This window comes from Geotrypetes seraphini, chromosome 2 (genome assembly GCF_902459505.1).
Source record: "Geotrypetes seraphini chromosome 2, aGeoSer1.1, whole genome shotgun sequence".
Classification (NCBI taxonomy): Eukaryota; Metazoa; Chordata; class Amphibia; order Gymnophiona; family Dermophiidae; genus Geotrypetes; species Geotrypetes seraphini.
In genome coordinates this window covers 471411339-471429133 of record NC_047085.1, presented here as the reverse complement: position 1 = coordinate 471429133, position 17795 = coordinate 471411339, and the positions used below count along the sequence as shown (strand labels likewise).

Here is a 17795-nt window from a genome sequence, read left to right as displayed (position 1 = left end):
ACCGTTTTTTCACCTTTAGATCTTTGGACACTATCACCCCAAGGTCCCTCTCCCCGTCCATGCATATCAGCTTCTCACCTCCCAGCATATATGGTTCCTTCCGATTATTAATCCCCAAATGCATTACTCTGCATTTCTTTGCATTGAATTTTAGTTGCCAGGCATTAGACCATTCCTCTAACTTTTGCAGATCCTTTTTCATATTTTCCACTCCCTCTTCGGTGTCTACTCTGTTATAAATCTTGGTATCATCTGCATAAAGGCACACTTTTCCTTCTAACCCTTCAGCAATGTCACTCACAAACATATTGAACAGGATCGGCCCCAGCACCGAACCCTGAGAGACTCCACTACTCGCCTTTCCTTCCTCCGAGCGACTTCCATTAACCACCACCCTCTGGCGTCTGTCCGACAGACCAGTTTCTAACCCAGTTCACCATTGGGTCCTAATTTCAGTCCTTCAAGTTTGTTCAACAGTCTCCTATGAGGAACTGTATCAAAGGCTTTGCTGAAATCTATGTAAATTACATCTAGCATATGTCCTTGAATCTGTTTAATAGAATTTTTCTTTTAAATATGGGCCTAACTATAGTTTTTCATCTTAGTGCTTGTGAAAGATACTAGAGCATTTCCAGTGCCATCCATTTATTGTACTGTTAAATTATTAATCAGTGTCAGAACCACTAAAGAAAACTATAGAAAAATACAGTTATATAAATTTTAAGCCATAGTTGATTTAATCATGGCCCTATATATTCTGTCCCATAAGGCATTTATTCATTGCATGTGTGAATGTTTTGCATACAGTTTAACAGAAACCAACTATACAGTACTCCAATGTATCATAAGCCTTTACTTTCAACTATCCCCTTCACCACACATACCTAGATATAAAAAGTCCAACAAAGCAAGGTAAATAGGTTGCAATATCCAATGTGGAAAATAAAGAAGAGCAGATCAGTGTGGAAGACTTTACTTACTATACATGCTACAGAGTTTTACATGGCGATGTTTCGCCCAAGGGGCTGCTTCAGGAGCAAAAAATTACTTTTAAGTATAAACACATATATATGGTGTAGTATGTTTTAAATGAAATATGACAAAGAACAAACACTACTGCTTACTGAAACTTCAAACAATCATGTATTATGTAAACTGTATTCAGAACATTGAGTCACAAACATTTCATTATAGCTACTTCAGAATAACATATGGAGGAGGAAAAAGCCTCAGAACCCCACTTATCTTTTTGTATAAATTCAATGTTCTTTGTGATATTTTTGTTTTTCTGCTATCATGAGTGATAGTTAAACTAATCATGATCATGGTGGGCATTCATGTGTAAAGCCCTGGAGCATATGTAGTGAATACAGTCTTTTACACCACAAGACCAGTCTGCTCTTCTTTATTTTCCACAATAATTAACACAGGGCCAGGCTCTGGACAGGTGCTAGAGACCGAGTCTCCCCTCACAACCCTTGCATATACAGCTTTTATCTGGCAAGTAGATACCACTGGCTAGTAATTTCCTCTTGGAAAATGTTGTTAATGCTACATTCACAGCTCCAAGACTTGAGGACAGCAGCTAAGGCAAGAACCAAACTAAACTAGATTTTTGTTTTTTTGCCTGTCAGCAGGCAACATTATCACTGGGCCTAACAAATATTACCTGACTGAAAAGAGAGACTATTTTCTTTCCAATATAATACAAAAGACATTTGAAGAGCAAGTAGTTTAAAGGCTAGCTGAAAACATCTAGCAAGTATCAGCTATATTTTGATTCAGCAAAAAATAAATAACTAAATAGATAAAACATAAAAACATTTAATTTAAAGAACTACAAAGAGCAAGAGGAGCAATTAGACATCTTGAAAACCACTACATAATAAACAGAAAATAATTCTTACCCCTGGAATTACTATAGTACCAATTCCATTTTTTAATTTTGATCGTCCTCTTCCTCCTCGTCCTGAAAGCCCTGAGCCTCGTGGCCTCCTCTTCCCTGGAAATCCAGATCCACGACCCTAAGTAACACAACAGTGGTATTACTTTTATACAGATAGACAGCAGAGATGCTCATATGTATTTATGCCTTTTATCTTCCACTCTAACCCCTTTATTTTCCTCCCAGCACTACTCAGATGTAATAGTACCCCAAGCCAGCAGCACTACAACAAATTAAACTTAATATGTTTAGTCATTTGCCATGGAGACAAGCCAATTAAATTGGATACCCTGTAAAAAGCCCCTATCATGGTACACCATTTATTAATAATTCTCAGAGTAACAGTGGACTTTACCAAAATCAGTTCATTGCTCCAGCAGGTAACATCAAGCTGCAAGATACTTAGAAATATGCAATAGAGACCGTAATGGTAACTATTAAAACGTGCATCTAAAACATCTATTCCTGATGGAATACTGCAGTTATCACAGTTTCAAGCTTTACTCTCACATCCTTGCAACTAAAGATCCTATATGCTGGTCCCATGCTTTCTTGAGTTTTATTAATGTACTGTCACTGACAGCTAGTCGTATATATATTCATTACCCATTCTGTGAAGAAATCTTCCTTATGATAATCCTAAATCTACAGTATATATTTTGAGACCTCATTCCTTTTGTTCTAAACTTCTTGCCACTGAAAATGCACTTGCTTCTCTTTGATGAATTCAGATGCTCTGTCCTCTGTCTCCACTATTCTAAAATACATATAATTCAGCATACCTCTTGTCTGCTCCATCTACATTTGGTCTCTGAACAAGTGCTCATGTTAATATGTTCTTTTATGTAACTTCATATATCATGTGTGTGTGACTGTGTGCTATATGTTTTGGTGTGATAAGAGCTTAAAATTTCTTTTTGGGTTTATTTTTATTCTTAAAATGTGTTTCCCTGAGATGGGCATCTATATTAGGGGATCTTGGGTAGAAAAAAAAAGACTGCTTGTCAGGAAACCACTTTGAAAGGGAATATCAGGTGCTCACTTATAATCTTTCTAGTAGACAGATACATCATTCCTGAACCTTTGGGTAGTCAATCTATTCCCGTGAGAATTTGTGGAGAGTCTCATAAGAATTTTCTGCTTCACCTCCATCTGGGCTGTGCTCAAATTCCTCAGTTCAAATCAAAGCAGATGGTCAGCACTAGAGAGGAAACATAAGAGGGAGGGGTACGGGGATACTCCCCGAGATACGTCTGTTCATATTACAAAAATATATAACAATTGAACTGAAAACCCTCCACCCCTAAACCCATTATAGCGCATAATCAGGTGAAAATAAACAAGTCACCTACCTTAATGCAACCTGCACTAACAGTTTTAGAGTAAAAGGAGTACTCCCGGGTTTGTTGCAATAGCAGTGGCATTTCCCATCCATGTACTTACTGGATAAAAGGGAGAAACAAGACATCCGGTCATCCCAGCATGTCTGAGGTAGAAAGTAGGCTGATGAACATCTGACAGGGCAGGCTTTAGAAATGATGTGCCTGTCTACTTCAAAAAAGATTATAGAGGTAAGTACCTAATCTTCCATTCTAGTGCAACAGGCACATCATTTCTAAATAATCAGACCGTATCAAAGTAGTCCCCGGAATCTAGGGTGGGACAGATAAGCCTGCTGAAACTATGGCTCATCCGAAAACAGAATCCAATTCGACTGCTACATCTACCCTGTAAACCTCTGTGAAAGTATGGAGGGAGAACCATGTAGCTGCTTTACAAATTTCTTCAGGAGACATCGCTCTCGATTCTGCTCATGAGAAAGCCACACCTCTAGCGGAATGCGCCTTCAAAGATACCGATGAATGCTTCCTGCTTCTGATATAGGCAGAAGAAATAGCGATACAAATCCATCTTGGTCGCCTTTGAAGCTGGGCAGCCTCTAAAGGACACCTGCTAGCACAAAGAGGTGATTGAACAGGCAAAACTCATTGTCATCTCCAGATAACACAGTAATAATCTGTAAACATCCAGCAATCTCAGGACCTTGTCACTCTTCTTGGACCCCCAAGGGTGTGAAGGCAGGCAACCGGACTTCCTGGTCGATGTGAAAGGACGAGACTACCTTAGGCAAGAAAGAAAGTACTTGTAGGCAGTACTACTCCCGACTCCAAAATTCTGAAAAAGGATTCTCTGCATGATAATGCCTGCAGTTCAGACACACGTTGAGCCGAAGTGATTGCCACTAAAAACACCATTTTGATTGTGAGATCCATCAATGAGGCCTGTTCTAGAGGCTCATATGGAGCCGTGGTGAGCTCCTGCAGGACCAGGTTAAGACTGCACGTAGAAAAAAGCTGTCTTATTGGTGGAAGCAGGCATAACTCTCAGAAATCTAGCCACATCTGGATGTGCATCCAGGGAGTTTTAAACCTTGGGTCAGAAACACGAAACACCCACTAACTGAACTTTCAGGGAGCCGACCACCAAGCCTTTTTCTAGCCCTTCTTGCAGGAATACTACAGTGTTTACCCGAAAATAAGACACTGTCTTATACTACCGGTAATTTGGGGCCCAAAAAAGGCACTAGGTCTTATTTTTGGGGATGTCTTTATTTTTTTCATGTACAATGATCATCTCTCCCTTCCTCTCCTCCATCCCAATTCTTTCTATTTCCTTTCTCTCCCCCACATGTGCATCTATCCTCCCCTCTCACCCATCCCTTTGTGCAGTATCTTTCTATCCCTCCCTCCTATCCCTTGCAGCTTCTATTCCTCCCTCCCATCCCTTGTGCAGCAGAACCATTGCAGCTTCTATCCCTCCCTCTCATCCCTTGCAGCTTCTATCCCTCCCTTCCTCCCATCCCCCCGCTGCACATGCAACCCACCCCCGCCAACCCTCTCTCCTCCCCATCCGAAACGCAAGACCAAAATAAATACCTTATAACAAACCCGCAACGTCAGCAACAATCTAGACAGGCTGCTTTGCGGCCTTCTATTGTCCGGGCATTCCTTGCCGAATTGCTAATGACATCATCAGCAACGTGGCAGAGGAATGCCCAGGCGATAGAAGGCCACGAAGCAGCCTGTCTAGATTGCTGCTGACGCTGCCGGTTTGTTATAAGGTATTTATTTCGGTCTCACAGTTCGGATGGAAGGGAGAGATGGGTCGGGGGGAGGGGGGGAGTGCTGCTGCCGCTGGCGACTAGGCCTTATATTAGACCTACCCAGAAAATCATGCTAGGGCTTATTTTCGGGGGAAACATGGTAGTACTACAGAAATCTGGGCTGTGACCGGGCCCGAACTCTTCTGTGTGTACCAGACCTGGAAACACTTCCTGGCCTTCACATAGGTGGCTAAGGTTGACTGTTTATTATATCTTAAAAGGGTGGCAATCACCAAGTCTGAATAGCCTTTGCACATTAAGGCGCACGCTCCCCATGCTGTAAGACCAAAGTGGTCTGGATCCTTCATGGTGATCAAGCCCTGTGTAAGCAACCTTAGGAGACTAGGAAGTCTGAGGCCTCAGTCCTTCTGTAGATGAACAAGATCTACTTAACATGGATCTCGGCCAGTCTGGCGTGACTAGAACTACCAGTCTTGGGTGCGACATTCTCCTTAGGACCCTGCCTATCATGGGCCACGGAGGGAACACATAAGAGTTATACCATTGACCACGGCTGCACCAGGGGATCCAAGCTTTTGCTTCCTGGTTCACATCTTCAACTGAAGAAATTAACTGCCTTATTTTTGGTTGCTGACATCATTAAATCGACTATCAGGCATCTCCACTGGCTCAGGCTCACAATGAAGTTGAACATCTCATGAGACAGCATCCATTCTCTGGGACCTAGTCTTTTGACTTAGAAAATCTGCTTGCACATTGTCCACTCCTGCCTCATGTGCCACCAAGAGCACCCACCGAAACACTTGAGCTTGCAGGCAAAGAGAGGCACTCTTGGTACCCCTTGCCAATTGACATAAAGCACCACCATTGCATTGTCTGAGAAAACTTGCACCACCTTGCCCTGTAGTGCGTTTTAGAACATCTGCAGTACCAGGTGTATGGCTCACAGCTCCAACTGGTTGATAAACGACTTCCTCTGGGAGGGGGACCAGCGTCCCTGAACCGGACACCCTTTACAATGTGCTCCCCATTCATAAAGGCTGGCGTTTGTGGCGAAAATCACCAATGTGGAGAAGCGAAGTTTAGGGACTGTGGCTGCAGCTACCAGGTCAGACTGTGACATGTCTCTGCAGTCCAAAGTAGCACCATCTGCAATGCAGGCACCATTGGGATAGGAACAGTTCCTGGAGAGGACATAAATGTGACCTTGCCCAGGGAACCACATCTATATAGTTGATACCAACAACCCCAGCACCTGAAATTATGACTAGCTGTGTGGGATGGACTGTCCCGAAGCTTCCCGATCTGATATGTGAGTTTCTCCTTTGTGCTGAACAGGATGCCCATATACTCCAGACACTGAGTCAGCTCTAGGTGGCTTTTTCAAAAGTTTGACCTTTTGCACTGCTATCCTGTCTTCGCTTGGACGGGGCTCTTATCAGCCAATTGTCCAGATATGGATGCACTGGAATCCCTGCCTTGCAGAGGTGCACTGCTACTACCACTATCACCTTGATGAAGGTGTGAGGTGCCACGGCCAGTCCAAATGGCAAGGCCGTGAACTGGAAGAGCTGCTCTAGAACAAGGACACGGAAGAATTTCCGATACTCTGGAAATATTGTAATGTGCAGAGAGGCTTCTGTGAAGTCCAAAGATGCAAGAAATTCCCCCCGATGCCATGGATGCAATGACCGACCAAACTGCCTCCATTCCAAAATGGGGTATCTTGAGGACTGCACTGACCACCTTGAGGTCCAGAACCAGCCTTCACACTTCTGAGCCTCTTTTGGACACTATGAAATATACAGAGTATCTGCCTGAGCCCAATTCTTTGGTACTGCTTCTATGGCCACTAGATCTAGTAGCTTCTGGACAGTCGCTCTGACTCTGATCACTTTCTCTGGTCTTCCTGATGGAGAATCCACAAAAAGGCAAAGAAGGGGGACAAAAGAACTTCAGCTTGTACTTCTTCTGAATAATCTACAGTACCCAGTGGTTGAAAATAATCCCTGCCCATGCATCCTAATAAGCCATTAACCCCCCTCCAATTCTTCCTTCCTGCTTCTTGGGAGCAGTTGCAGGGTGGAAACCTGAAGACTGGGGGTACCTGCCCCCTCCCCCTGAATCCCTGTCTAGAGCCTTGAAATGATCTCTGGACCGATGCTTGCCCCCAAGTACTGGCAAAAACACCTGGAGCTATGAAATTACCTTGACCTGACCCCCGGGGGTTCTCGGCCTGCTGCTGAGCAAAGACTTTGGTTTACAATCCTGCATGCTGGCCATGAGATCATCCAGACCTTTCCCAAAAAGCAATTGCCCTTTAAGTAGCAGTTTGCTCAATGTTGCCTTGGAGGCTAAGTCTCCCACCCAGGAGTGGAAACAGTATATACAGAAACCTTGATCAATATTCAGAACAGATCATAAAGAACATCTGCTACATAGTCCACACCAGAAAGGAAATTGGTGAGCCTGTCCGGCAGCTGCCTCCAGATCATGGCATAACTTAGAATGGCAAGCATGTGCGACATAGAATGCCACTGCCTTTAACCCTGAGACTGTAGCTTCAAATTGTCTCAAGAATAAAATCCAGCCTATGATCCTGGGTATCTTTCAATACTACTCTGCCTTCACTGGAAAAAGAGGCATGCTTGGCAACCTGCACCACTAGAGAATCCACCTTTGGAATAAATAGCTAGTTAAAGGCTGCATCTATTGGATAAAGTTTCACCATGGTCCTAGCCTCCCGAAAGGGCCCTTCCGGGACTTCCCAGAAACCTGTTAACATTTTATTAATGACCTGATGAGAGGGAAAGCATGTGGTCTGAGCTTTGGTGCTGCTCAAGAGCGAGCACTGGGTAGCTGAGGTTTACAGATTATCTATCTTTTAATTCTTGGATAGACTCCGTAATTATCTCCAAAAGCACTGAGGGCTTAAACAGCCTGCAGACTATCGGGTCATCTTCAAAATTCAGGGCCTCCAACTGATCAGGATCTAGTCCCCACAGCTGTAATGCAGAATCATATGCTATAGAGGACCCAGACTGGGAGAGTAAAGGCATTTACTGAATCATCCTCGACCCAGTCCTCATCTGACTGGTCCCCCATCTCTTGTGAATGGCTCTGTTGAGGTAGACTTGTGCCGTTAGGGGGAGAGACCCCCGGAGCCAGCATCACTGCAACTCCTAAGGATTTCTTGTGACTGCTTTTAATCAAATAAGCTTCATATAACATATTAATAAATTACGGAGGAAACGCCTGTCCAGGACACCCAAAAGGCTCCTGTGGTTGCGCCCATGTCCCTTTTAAAAACATAAGAACATAAGACGTTGCCTCCGCTGGGTCATACCAGGGGTCCATCGCGCCCAGCAGTCCGCTCCCACGGCGGCCCATCAGGTCCATGACTTGTAAGTGATCCTTTGTCTAAAACCTTTCAATCCCCATTTTTCTTCTATTTATACCCTTTCATGATCCTATCTGTACCTTTATCTATATCCCTCAATCCCCATATCCTTCAGGAACTTGTCCACTCCCTCTTTGAATCCCCTTAATGTACTCTGTCTTATCACATCCTCCGGAAACGCATTCCAGGTGTCCACCACCCTCTGAGTGAAGAAAAACTTCCTAGCATTGGTTCTAAACCTGTCCCCTTTCAATTTCTCCGAGTGCCCTCTTGTTCTTGTAGTTCCCAATAGGCTGAAGAATCTGTCCCTTTCCACCTTCTCTATGCCCTTCATGATCTTGTAAGTTTCTATCAGGTCTCCTCGGAGTCTCCGCTTCTCCAGATTGAAGAGCCCCAGCCTTTTTAACCTCTCTGCGTATGAAAGGTTTTCCATACCTTTTTATCATTCTTGTCGCTCTTCTCTGAACCCTCTCAAGTATCTCCATGTCCTTCTTTAGGTACGGCGGCCAATATTAGATACAGTATTCCAGATGCGGTCGCACCATCGAACGATACAGCAGCATGATGACTTCCTTCGTTCTGGTCGTAATACCCTTCTTAATAATACCCAACATTCTGTTTGCCTTCTTCGAGGCTGCTGCACATTGTGCCGTTGACTTCATTGTTGTGTCCGCCAGCACACCCAAGTCTTCTTCAATGTTACTTCCCTCTAGTACTAATCCCCCCATTTGGTAGCTGAATATCGGGTTCTTTTTTCCTATATGCATGACCTTGCATTTCCCTACATTGAAGTTCATCTGTCATTTATTTGCCCACTCCTCCAGTTTGTTCAGGTCCCTTTGTAGGTCCTCACATTCTTCCACAGTTCTAACCCTGCTACAGAGTTTAGTGTCATCCACAAATTTTATAACTTCACACTTCGTCCCCGTTTCAAGGTCATTAATAAATACATTGAACAGCAGCGGTCCGAGTACCGACCCCTGCGGAACTCCGCTCGTGACCCTCCTCCAGTCCGAGTAGTGGCCCTTCACTCCAACCCTTTGCTTCTTGCCTGCCAACCAGTGTTTAACCCATCTGTGTACGTCCCCTTCCACCCCATGGTTCCACAGCTTCCTAAGTAGCCGCTCATGGGGTACCTTGTCAAAGGCCTTTTGGAAGTCGAGATAAATTATGTCTATGGGTTCCCCTTTGTCCAACTGGCTGTTTACCCCCTCAAAGAAGTGCAGTAAATTTGTTTGGCACGATCTTCCTTTGCAGAAGCCATGTTGGCTCGCTCTCATTAGTCCATTTTTTTCGATGTGCTCACAGATGCTGTCCTTTATCAGTGCTTCTACCATCTTGCCTGGAACTGATGTCAAACTTACCGGCCTGTAGTTTTGTGGCAGGTGTGTGGTTGCATTTTACCAGGGACGCACTATTCCTTTTCCCCTGCTCTAACCAGGCTTTTTGTGGTAGGTGTGTGGTTGCATTTTACCAGGGACGCACTATTACTTTTCCCCTGCTCTAACCAGGCTTTTTGACCTGGAACTTGAGTCATCTGGGAAACAACACCCTCGGAGGAACTAGAGGGGGCTAAGCCAGTGACTTCTGCCCCCCCCCACCTCCGGGCACAACAAGTGGAACACAGATGATCCTTGGGATGCCATCCATCACAAATCTGGCATAAATCCATCCCACCTGATTTTGAGCTAATCTGATATGTTTTGAGGTAGATAGAGGCTTTCATTTCCAAACTGGGAGCCCGTGGGAACTACAATATGAATCAAATTTTAGCACTTTAAGTATTTTAGAGGTGGGGGACCCTGGATCATGTCCCAGAATCCAAGAACCCCCCTTCCCCCCATTTCATTTCTAAGGCTGTCAAGCCTTGTACTCACTGTGACATGCAAATGGCTAGGAGTTGCCTGTGCTGAAGCTGCCATTAGCTGGGAACTTCTGCCTCAAACAAGCCTGGAAACTGAACTGCCTTTCAGACCTGACGACTGGTCTGAGACTTAAATCTCCACCAGACCTCATATGCAGAAACGGGGAAGGAAACAGTCAGCCTCAATCTTCAAGAAAACCACCATGGAGCCACTCAACCTGCGTTCAAGCCCTCTGCGGACAGAACCCGGGGTGAGCCTTGCTTCCAAGAGAATGGTCCCCTGAGTTCCCGAACTGTTAGTGCAAGCCAGCCAAGTAGGTGCCCTGACAAGCAGGCTGCTGCTTGGCTAAAGACTTCTGACCTCTGAGTCTGAGTTCTCCCACAGCCAGAGATGTCCCAGAACTGGGAGTTTCTGCAGCACCAAAAAGCCTCACAATCGGATAGAAAACCCCTGAAATAAAGGAAAAACAGACACAAGCAGAAGAGACAGGCACCTACCCTCTCTCATGTAGAGAGACAAACTGGGGAACTGGAGCACAGGCCAGATAGATGGGAGGCAGAGCAAAAAATTCTAATAAAGCACTCAATCCAAAGTCTCACGGGAATAGATTGACTACCCGAAGGTTCAGGAATGATATGCCTATTTTGGTTTCGGTGACTATCTCATATGGGGCTAGTCAGTTATCTCCTTGTCAATCAAAGCTGATTAATGAGTCTGGTGGGGCCCAAAACACATCTAATTTAGGATTTAACTCAGGAGTTTTAAGTTTCAGATTTTGTGTTTTACTAAAACATGAATTGGGGAGGAAGATTTATTTACACTTGCACAGTTCTACCCACACCTTTTCTTTTTAAAATATATTTTGTAAGTTTGACAATTTTATATCAAGATAGTATATTTATTTTGTAGGATTTATTACATGCCTTTAAGAAGAGATTCACCCAATTTGACATACAAAAGGTATAATTTGACAAAAACTTATATTGCATTAACAGGATGACAATAGTAAAAAAAACAAAAACCCAACCTAAATGTAAACATAAAATTAAAATCAATAAGGTAAATTGAATTCTAGTAATAGCAATGACATGATACAATTTCAAATATACATATTAAAACAGCATATGTCAGCAAAATAAAATTATATACCATAATAGGCAGTATGGACCAAAATTCATATTACGTATATAAGAAACTCAATGTCAGCACAAGTGGAACATCTTAATAGGCACACATTAGAATATTCCAAAATTGCGGCAGTACAGTACAATGAAACCTCTTAACAGGCAGCCAACAGGATAAGTGCATTTGAGCATGGCCAGCTCAAGAGATTATAGCACCCTGGCCCATCCTCCAGTTCCCTCCTCCTTCTTCTGATGCTACTGTCTGGTCCTGGCAGCATGTGGCTTCATAGGCCAAGGTCAGAGACAAGCAGTAGCATCAGAGAAGGGAGGGAGAAAGTGCTGCACTTTCCTTCTCTGATGCTAGCCCTCCTTCCTCGTGGTAGCTGGCCTATGAAGCTGCATCCTGCTGGGACACGACAGCAGTATCAGATGGAGGAGGGAGGCATAGTCATAGGGGTAGCTTAACTTATGGGCTGGTGATATCACAGCTTTGGGCATTTGTTGTCCTTTAATGCCAGCAACCTGGTCCAGAGCCTCACCTGATTCATAGATTAAGATGGCTCTGCATTTGAGACATACAAACAGGATTTATAAGACAAAGGCATTGGGATAAGTAAATAGACGACTAAACTGAATGCAAATTATAAGTACAGTTAAATAAGATATATAGAACTGGTCTTCATTACAAGGTATACAGCAAGCTAGTCTATATGTAGAGTGAGCGGATAGTCAGTCACCACAGTAACTCCAGGCTCGGGAGAAGAGACAAGCTTTAAACTTACTTTCTTAAAAAAAACAAGTAGTATTTTTTGCTCCCTAAGACGTACTTTTTTTCCACCCAAAAGTGGGTGGAAATGCTGGTGTGTCTTTTGCAGCGGAGATACAAATTTTTAAACCCCTCCCCCCATACCTTATTAAAATACCCTTCCCCTTCTCCCGTCAAACCAGTACCTGAGCTCGCCCACCACCAAATCCCACAGCTTTCTTTCTTCGGTCCCCCGACTACATCTGACAACTTCTCTCCCTCGCAAGTGTCCCACATTTGCCGGAAACAGACAGCAGGACTTGTAACGGGCAATCTATAATGGGAAACCAGAGATGAGAAAAGTTCCTATGGTGCTCATGTACGAGCCTCTCTGTGAGCACCTACGTACCTGGAGGCGGAAGAGTGGTGGGCCAGAGCCTTCGGGAGAAGGTGGCGGAAGAGCAGTGGCTCAGAGCCTTCGGGGGACGGTGGCGAAAGAGCGGCGGACCAGAGACTTTGGGGGACGGTGGCGGAAGAGCGGCGGACCAGAGCTTTCGGGGGATGATGGCGGAAGAGCGGTGGCCCAGAGCCTTCGGGAGACAGTGGTGTTCGATGGTCAGGGAGTATCGGCAGGAAGTCTGGGAGCTGCTTGCTTGCTCTGGAGGCTCCAGTGGTAAGAGAGAAGTCCGGGCGCCGAGACCTCGGCTTTTTCCCCAAATTCACTCCGCTTCCTGATGACTCTGCTGCTTATCTTGCTTCTGGTGTGGAACGAGTTGCAATCACTGGAAGGGACATTTTCCCTGTGTGGCGCCTAGTGCCGGTTTTACAGCCTAGAGCCTGGGGCACTTCAAGGGGTTCCTACTGAGTGTCAGACCAGCGCTTATTCCTGGGGCACAGAATGAGCTCAGTCTGTTTTATGTTTGCTACAGCTGCCGGTCTTCTGGTGATTGGAACTGCTTTTCAGCAATTCCAGCCCCGAGAAAACTTCTCTTAGTTCAGATGGCTTTTGCATGTGCTGAAGTTCAGTGTTTCCAAAAATCTGCTCAAAAAATCCCCTGTGAAATAAGACAGCAGTTAAGTCTTAATTCCTAGAAGAGGGACCAGAAATGGGGAGGTGGAAAAAAACATTCTGCACCCTGTCCCCCTCCCTGCCAGGCTCTGTACTGTAGGGGTATTTCTGTATTTGCACCTGAAGGTTAGGTCTCTCTGACCTCATCAAAGCCTGAACCATTGTCTACAAGAAATCATGGTCTGCAAGACATCTTTCTGCTGCAAGGAATCTTTCCAGCATGAATTGCAAGAAGAAAGAAGAAACATCTTTACTGTTCTGCCTGATGCATTATGGGTATGTACCAGAATGCTATTCTACTCAAGGACATCCATCTGTGCCTTCATAATGGACTGTGTGATTCTGGGGGAAGTTATCCTGTTCTTATCTGTCTAACGGCCCTGGGTCTACCAGCCTATATGATACTTTACGCAGAAAGGCTATTCATCTAAGTTCTGTTTCTGGATTGGTCCGAGGAAGTCATCTGATGAGATCCAAGTGAGAAGGTGCTAATTATTAATTAGCCTGTGTTGGGATGAGAGGAAGCTCACATTTTACCACAGGTGTTCTGCACGCCACCTTTTCTTTTAATAATTAGACCTGTGAAGTTACCTCGGGTGATTCTCTGCCTCAGAGAGAGAGATTCGGACTTAAAACAGCTCTGAATTCAGCACTAAAGGAAACTTGACTACCAATGAATTATAGCCTTCCCCAGGACTGACGAACACGTGTACCTTTAACAAAGGATTTCTGACATCGCCTCAAGCTAACAAGAAAAGTTTCCATTTCACCTAATTTGTGCCGGAGGCCTGATTAAGGGTGAGCATACGGAATTTACTGTCTTATCAGCTGGGTTAGATAAGGATCCAATTGTGATATGGGACAAGGTTTGTAAAGTTACCTTGGTGATACGGTAATCATTTGCTAATCAGGGATTATTATTATTATAAGGAATTGTTTAGTGTGTGTAACAAGTAGTTTTACTTAGTTTCTAACAAGTGTATTGTGATAATTATGTACTGAGTTTCATTTGTGTAATCAGATATTTTGTGAACAATATTTAGATATTGCAGCTGGCTTGTGAATTATATTTTTCTATTTTCATAATAAAAATATTTCTCATTAGCCTGGGTTTTGTGTCGTATAAATAGACCAAGAAATTTGAACCTGGATCAGCATTTATGGTTTTCCCTAGACAGCATTATCAGAGATGTAATTTGTTATGTAACTGATTAGTATCTACCATAAATCTTCCTACAGTTCCCTTTACCGGCCTACCACTAGACCACCAGAGGGGGGACAAGGTTCAGAGCCTGGTAGGGAGGGGGGATAGGGTATAGAATGTTTTTTGTCTTGTTTTCCTCCTCTAAATCTAGGGTGTGTCTTATGGAGTGAAAAATACGGTAGATTAGTCCATCTGGGAGAGAGTTCCAGAATGCTTTGTACTGGTGCACTGGAAATTCATAAAGCTGAAGAGGGCATGAATCTTGGAAAAAGGACCTGCTTTGGGTTATGTTTATTTATCATACTCTACCAAGTGTACATGGTTCTCCATTGGCTTTGGCTGAGGTCTTTTCTGACTTATGTTAAAAAGCCAAATTTAATTAAGGGTGATTTTATTCTTCATTTTGACACCCCTAGCTCTGGAACAGAAGCGATTATTGAAATCATTTGAAGGATCTTAGCCTGGAGTAAATAATGACATTTGCAATGCATTTGGGGTGGGTGGGGATGGGGAAGACACAACTGATTCAAAATTTCATTAAGGTTAGTATGAACATAAGAGTTGTCATACTGGGACAGAGAGAAGTTACATCAAGCCCAGTATCTTATTTCCAACAGCAGCCAATCCAGGTCACAAATACCTGGCAAAATCCCAGAGTATGGCTTGGCCCCTGGAAATTTGAATATGGCATCCAGGGTCTCTTGGTCACATCATGTTTTAATAATAGGAAATAACTTATTAAAAGGTAACACAATCTGTTAGTCATAACTCTCTTGAATTTTAGTTTCTGACACATTTTTCATTTGAAGCAATACTAGTGTTTGTTGATTTCTCTTCATACTTATATTAGGATAAATATGCATTTCTTTGTGAACAGGTCAAAATACAAAGACAACAGATGTAAATACTCAAAATTCACATATTTTTCATTTACTAGACTGAAAATAAAATTATTTTTCCTACCTTTTTTGTCTGGTGATTTTTTTTTCTAATCATATTGTTCTCAGTCTCTGCTTGTACTTCCCTCTGTCTGGGCTCTTGTGGTGTGCTGGTTAGAGCTACAGCCTCAGTACCCTGAGGTTGTGGGTTCAAACCCCATGCTGCTCCTTGTGACCAAGGGCAAGTCACTTAATCCTCCATTTCTCAAGGTACATTAGATAGATTGTGAGCCCACCAGGACAGAGAAGGAAAATGCTTGAAGTACCTATATGTAAACCACTAAGTGTGGTTGTAAATCAACAAAAAAGTGGTATACAAGTCGCAGTCTCTTTCCCTTAATTCTGTTTCCAGAGCCTCCCATTCATTTTTTTTCTTTCCTTTCTTTCTTCCTTTCTTTGGCACCGATTTGTCACATATTGCTTTCTTTCTTTTTTTAAATAATTTTTATTGGAAAAACAACCAACACCATAACAGTAAAGTATAAGCTACAGCACAACAGTATGGATGAACAAACATCAAAGAACAAAGAACAAGCTGCCCCAGGAGAGCGATAAGAACGCTCAGCCATGTATAGACCAGTACAAAACCCCAGCAAATGTAATTGTTACAAAAAAGAATATCCACAAACAACAGCAACGCTAGGAAGGGCTAGAAAGTAGCATCCACCACAGAAATACAGAATTAGATCAAGAAGGAAACTTCCTTGGGAAACAAAGTGAGGCTGTCTGTCGTTTAAAGATAAATGGACTCCTCGTCCCATACACACCTACCATTCGTCCAACACATACCTACCAACCAGACACACCATACCTATTTCACCAGCTATGCGCCTGTCAAACCCCCCTTCAAACCACCCAAGCGCACCCTAACCACACACCGGCTCGAGAGACCCCAGAGACTTCAGCGAGTCGCCGAGATTCGGGTGACGCAAGAGACTCAGCCGCCCCAGCTGCAATACGAAACGCCCTCCACAGAGAAACGTAAAGGCGTTTATCGGTGGAAGAAATGGATTGATAAGTATGTATCTCAAAGGAAGCAAGCTCCCGCATTCGCTGAATCCATTGCTGAAAGGAGGCCGGCGTCTGACTCGCCCAGTGCTGTAACGAAAGTTTTTTCGTCAACAAAATCGCAATGTAGAGAAATTTCCTGTGCGGAAAAGAAAAACCCTTCTGCAGGAGCAACCCCTGATCCCCCAATAACAGCAGGCCATAAATCCCGGGGCACTCGTTGCCCAACCAAGTCATCCAAAAAGGGGAGAATCCGGAGCCAAACGGCCATGTGAGGGCATTCCAAGAACATATGAACCAGGATGCCCACAGCCTTCTAGCAATGAGAACAAGTGGCATCTTCCCAGAGACCCATAGCTTTACCCTTAGCTTTGGAGATGTAGGCCCGTTGTAAGATTTTAAATTGTGTTTCTCTAAGGTCAGTAGACCCCACGAAGAAGGAAATATTAGCAAAAAGATCCAAAAAATAAGTTCTGTCATAGGCAGCTGCCAAATCCTGAGACCATAGGTCCACCACACGCTCCAAGTACGGAATCGCAGGAGCAAGCTTAAGGACTCTATACCAAGTGGCTAACCGATTCATCTGCGGGGGTACCAACACCAATTTTGCATCCAGTCATCCCAAAGTCCACTGCTCCCCCCAAAAGCTTACCAAAGAGGATTAGTAGTGTCGGACTTGTAAATAGGCCCAGAACTGAGTAGTAGGGAGCTCCCAACGTGCCCGCAATTGGGCAAAGGTGGGGAAAGACTCCATGCTCCCCTTGGAGAGATGCCATAAGCTGACACAGCCCCGGGACTGCCACGTCCGAAACCCTGTAACACCCATCCCAGGTAAAAAAATCAGCATTCCCCACCAATGGAAGAAAAGGAGAAGCTAAAGGGGAGCGTTGCAGTCTGCGCTGCCACCACCGCCACACCAGCCGCAGCGGGCGCAAGAATTGAAACTTGGTGCCTGCCCCCAGAACATTCTGTAGCGGCACATGCAGCAAGGACATAAAGGCATGGGGAGCACACCACGCAGCCATCCACCCTGCAGGGGAAAACTTGTGGTCGCCAGTAATGCCCTCATGGACAAATCGCATCAGGGAGGCCACATTATATAATCGAATGTCCGGGAGATTCAAACCACTCAGCCATACATCTAGAGTCAAGGTGTGACGACTAATCCGAGCCGCTCTGTGACGCTATATAAAGGATAGCAGGATAGAGTTAAAAACTCGTTCATCTTTAACAGTTGTCTATAAAGGAACAGTTTGCAGTGGGTACAAGAGTTTAGGCAGCAAGACCATCTTGAACAGAGCCACCCGGCCCCAAAGAGAAAGCGGTAGATCTTTCCATTTTATACAGAGGGCTCGGATGGTCTCTAGATGATT

General features: G+C 44.2%; 1 protein-coding gene across 11 annotated transcripts in view; it reads right to left on the bottom strand.

Moving 5' to 3' along the window:
• Positions 1-17795, bottom strand: part of KMT2C (lysine methyltransferase 2C) — an 803286-nt gene that overhangs the window by 378123 nt on the left and 407368 nt on the right. For all 11 annotated transcript variants that reach the window (XM_033931655.1, XM_033931654.1, XM_033931660.1 and 8 more), the window contains one exon: positions 1908-2024. In XM_033931655.1, the coding sequence (XP_033787546.1) occupies positions 1908-2024 (117 nt within the window). The remainder of the gene's footprint in view (positions 1-1907; positions 2025-17795) is intronic.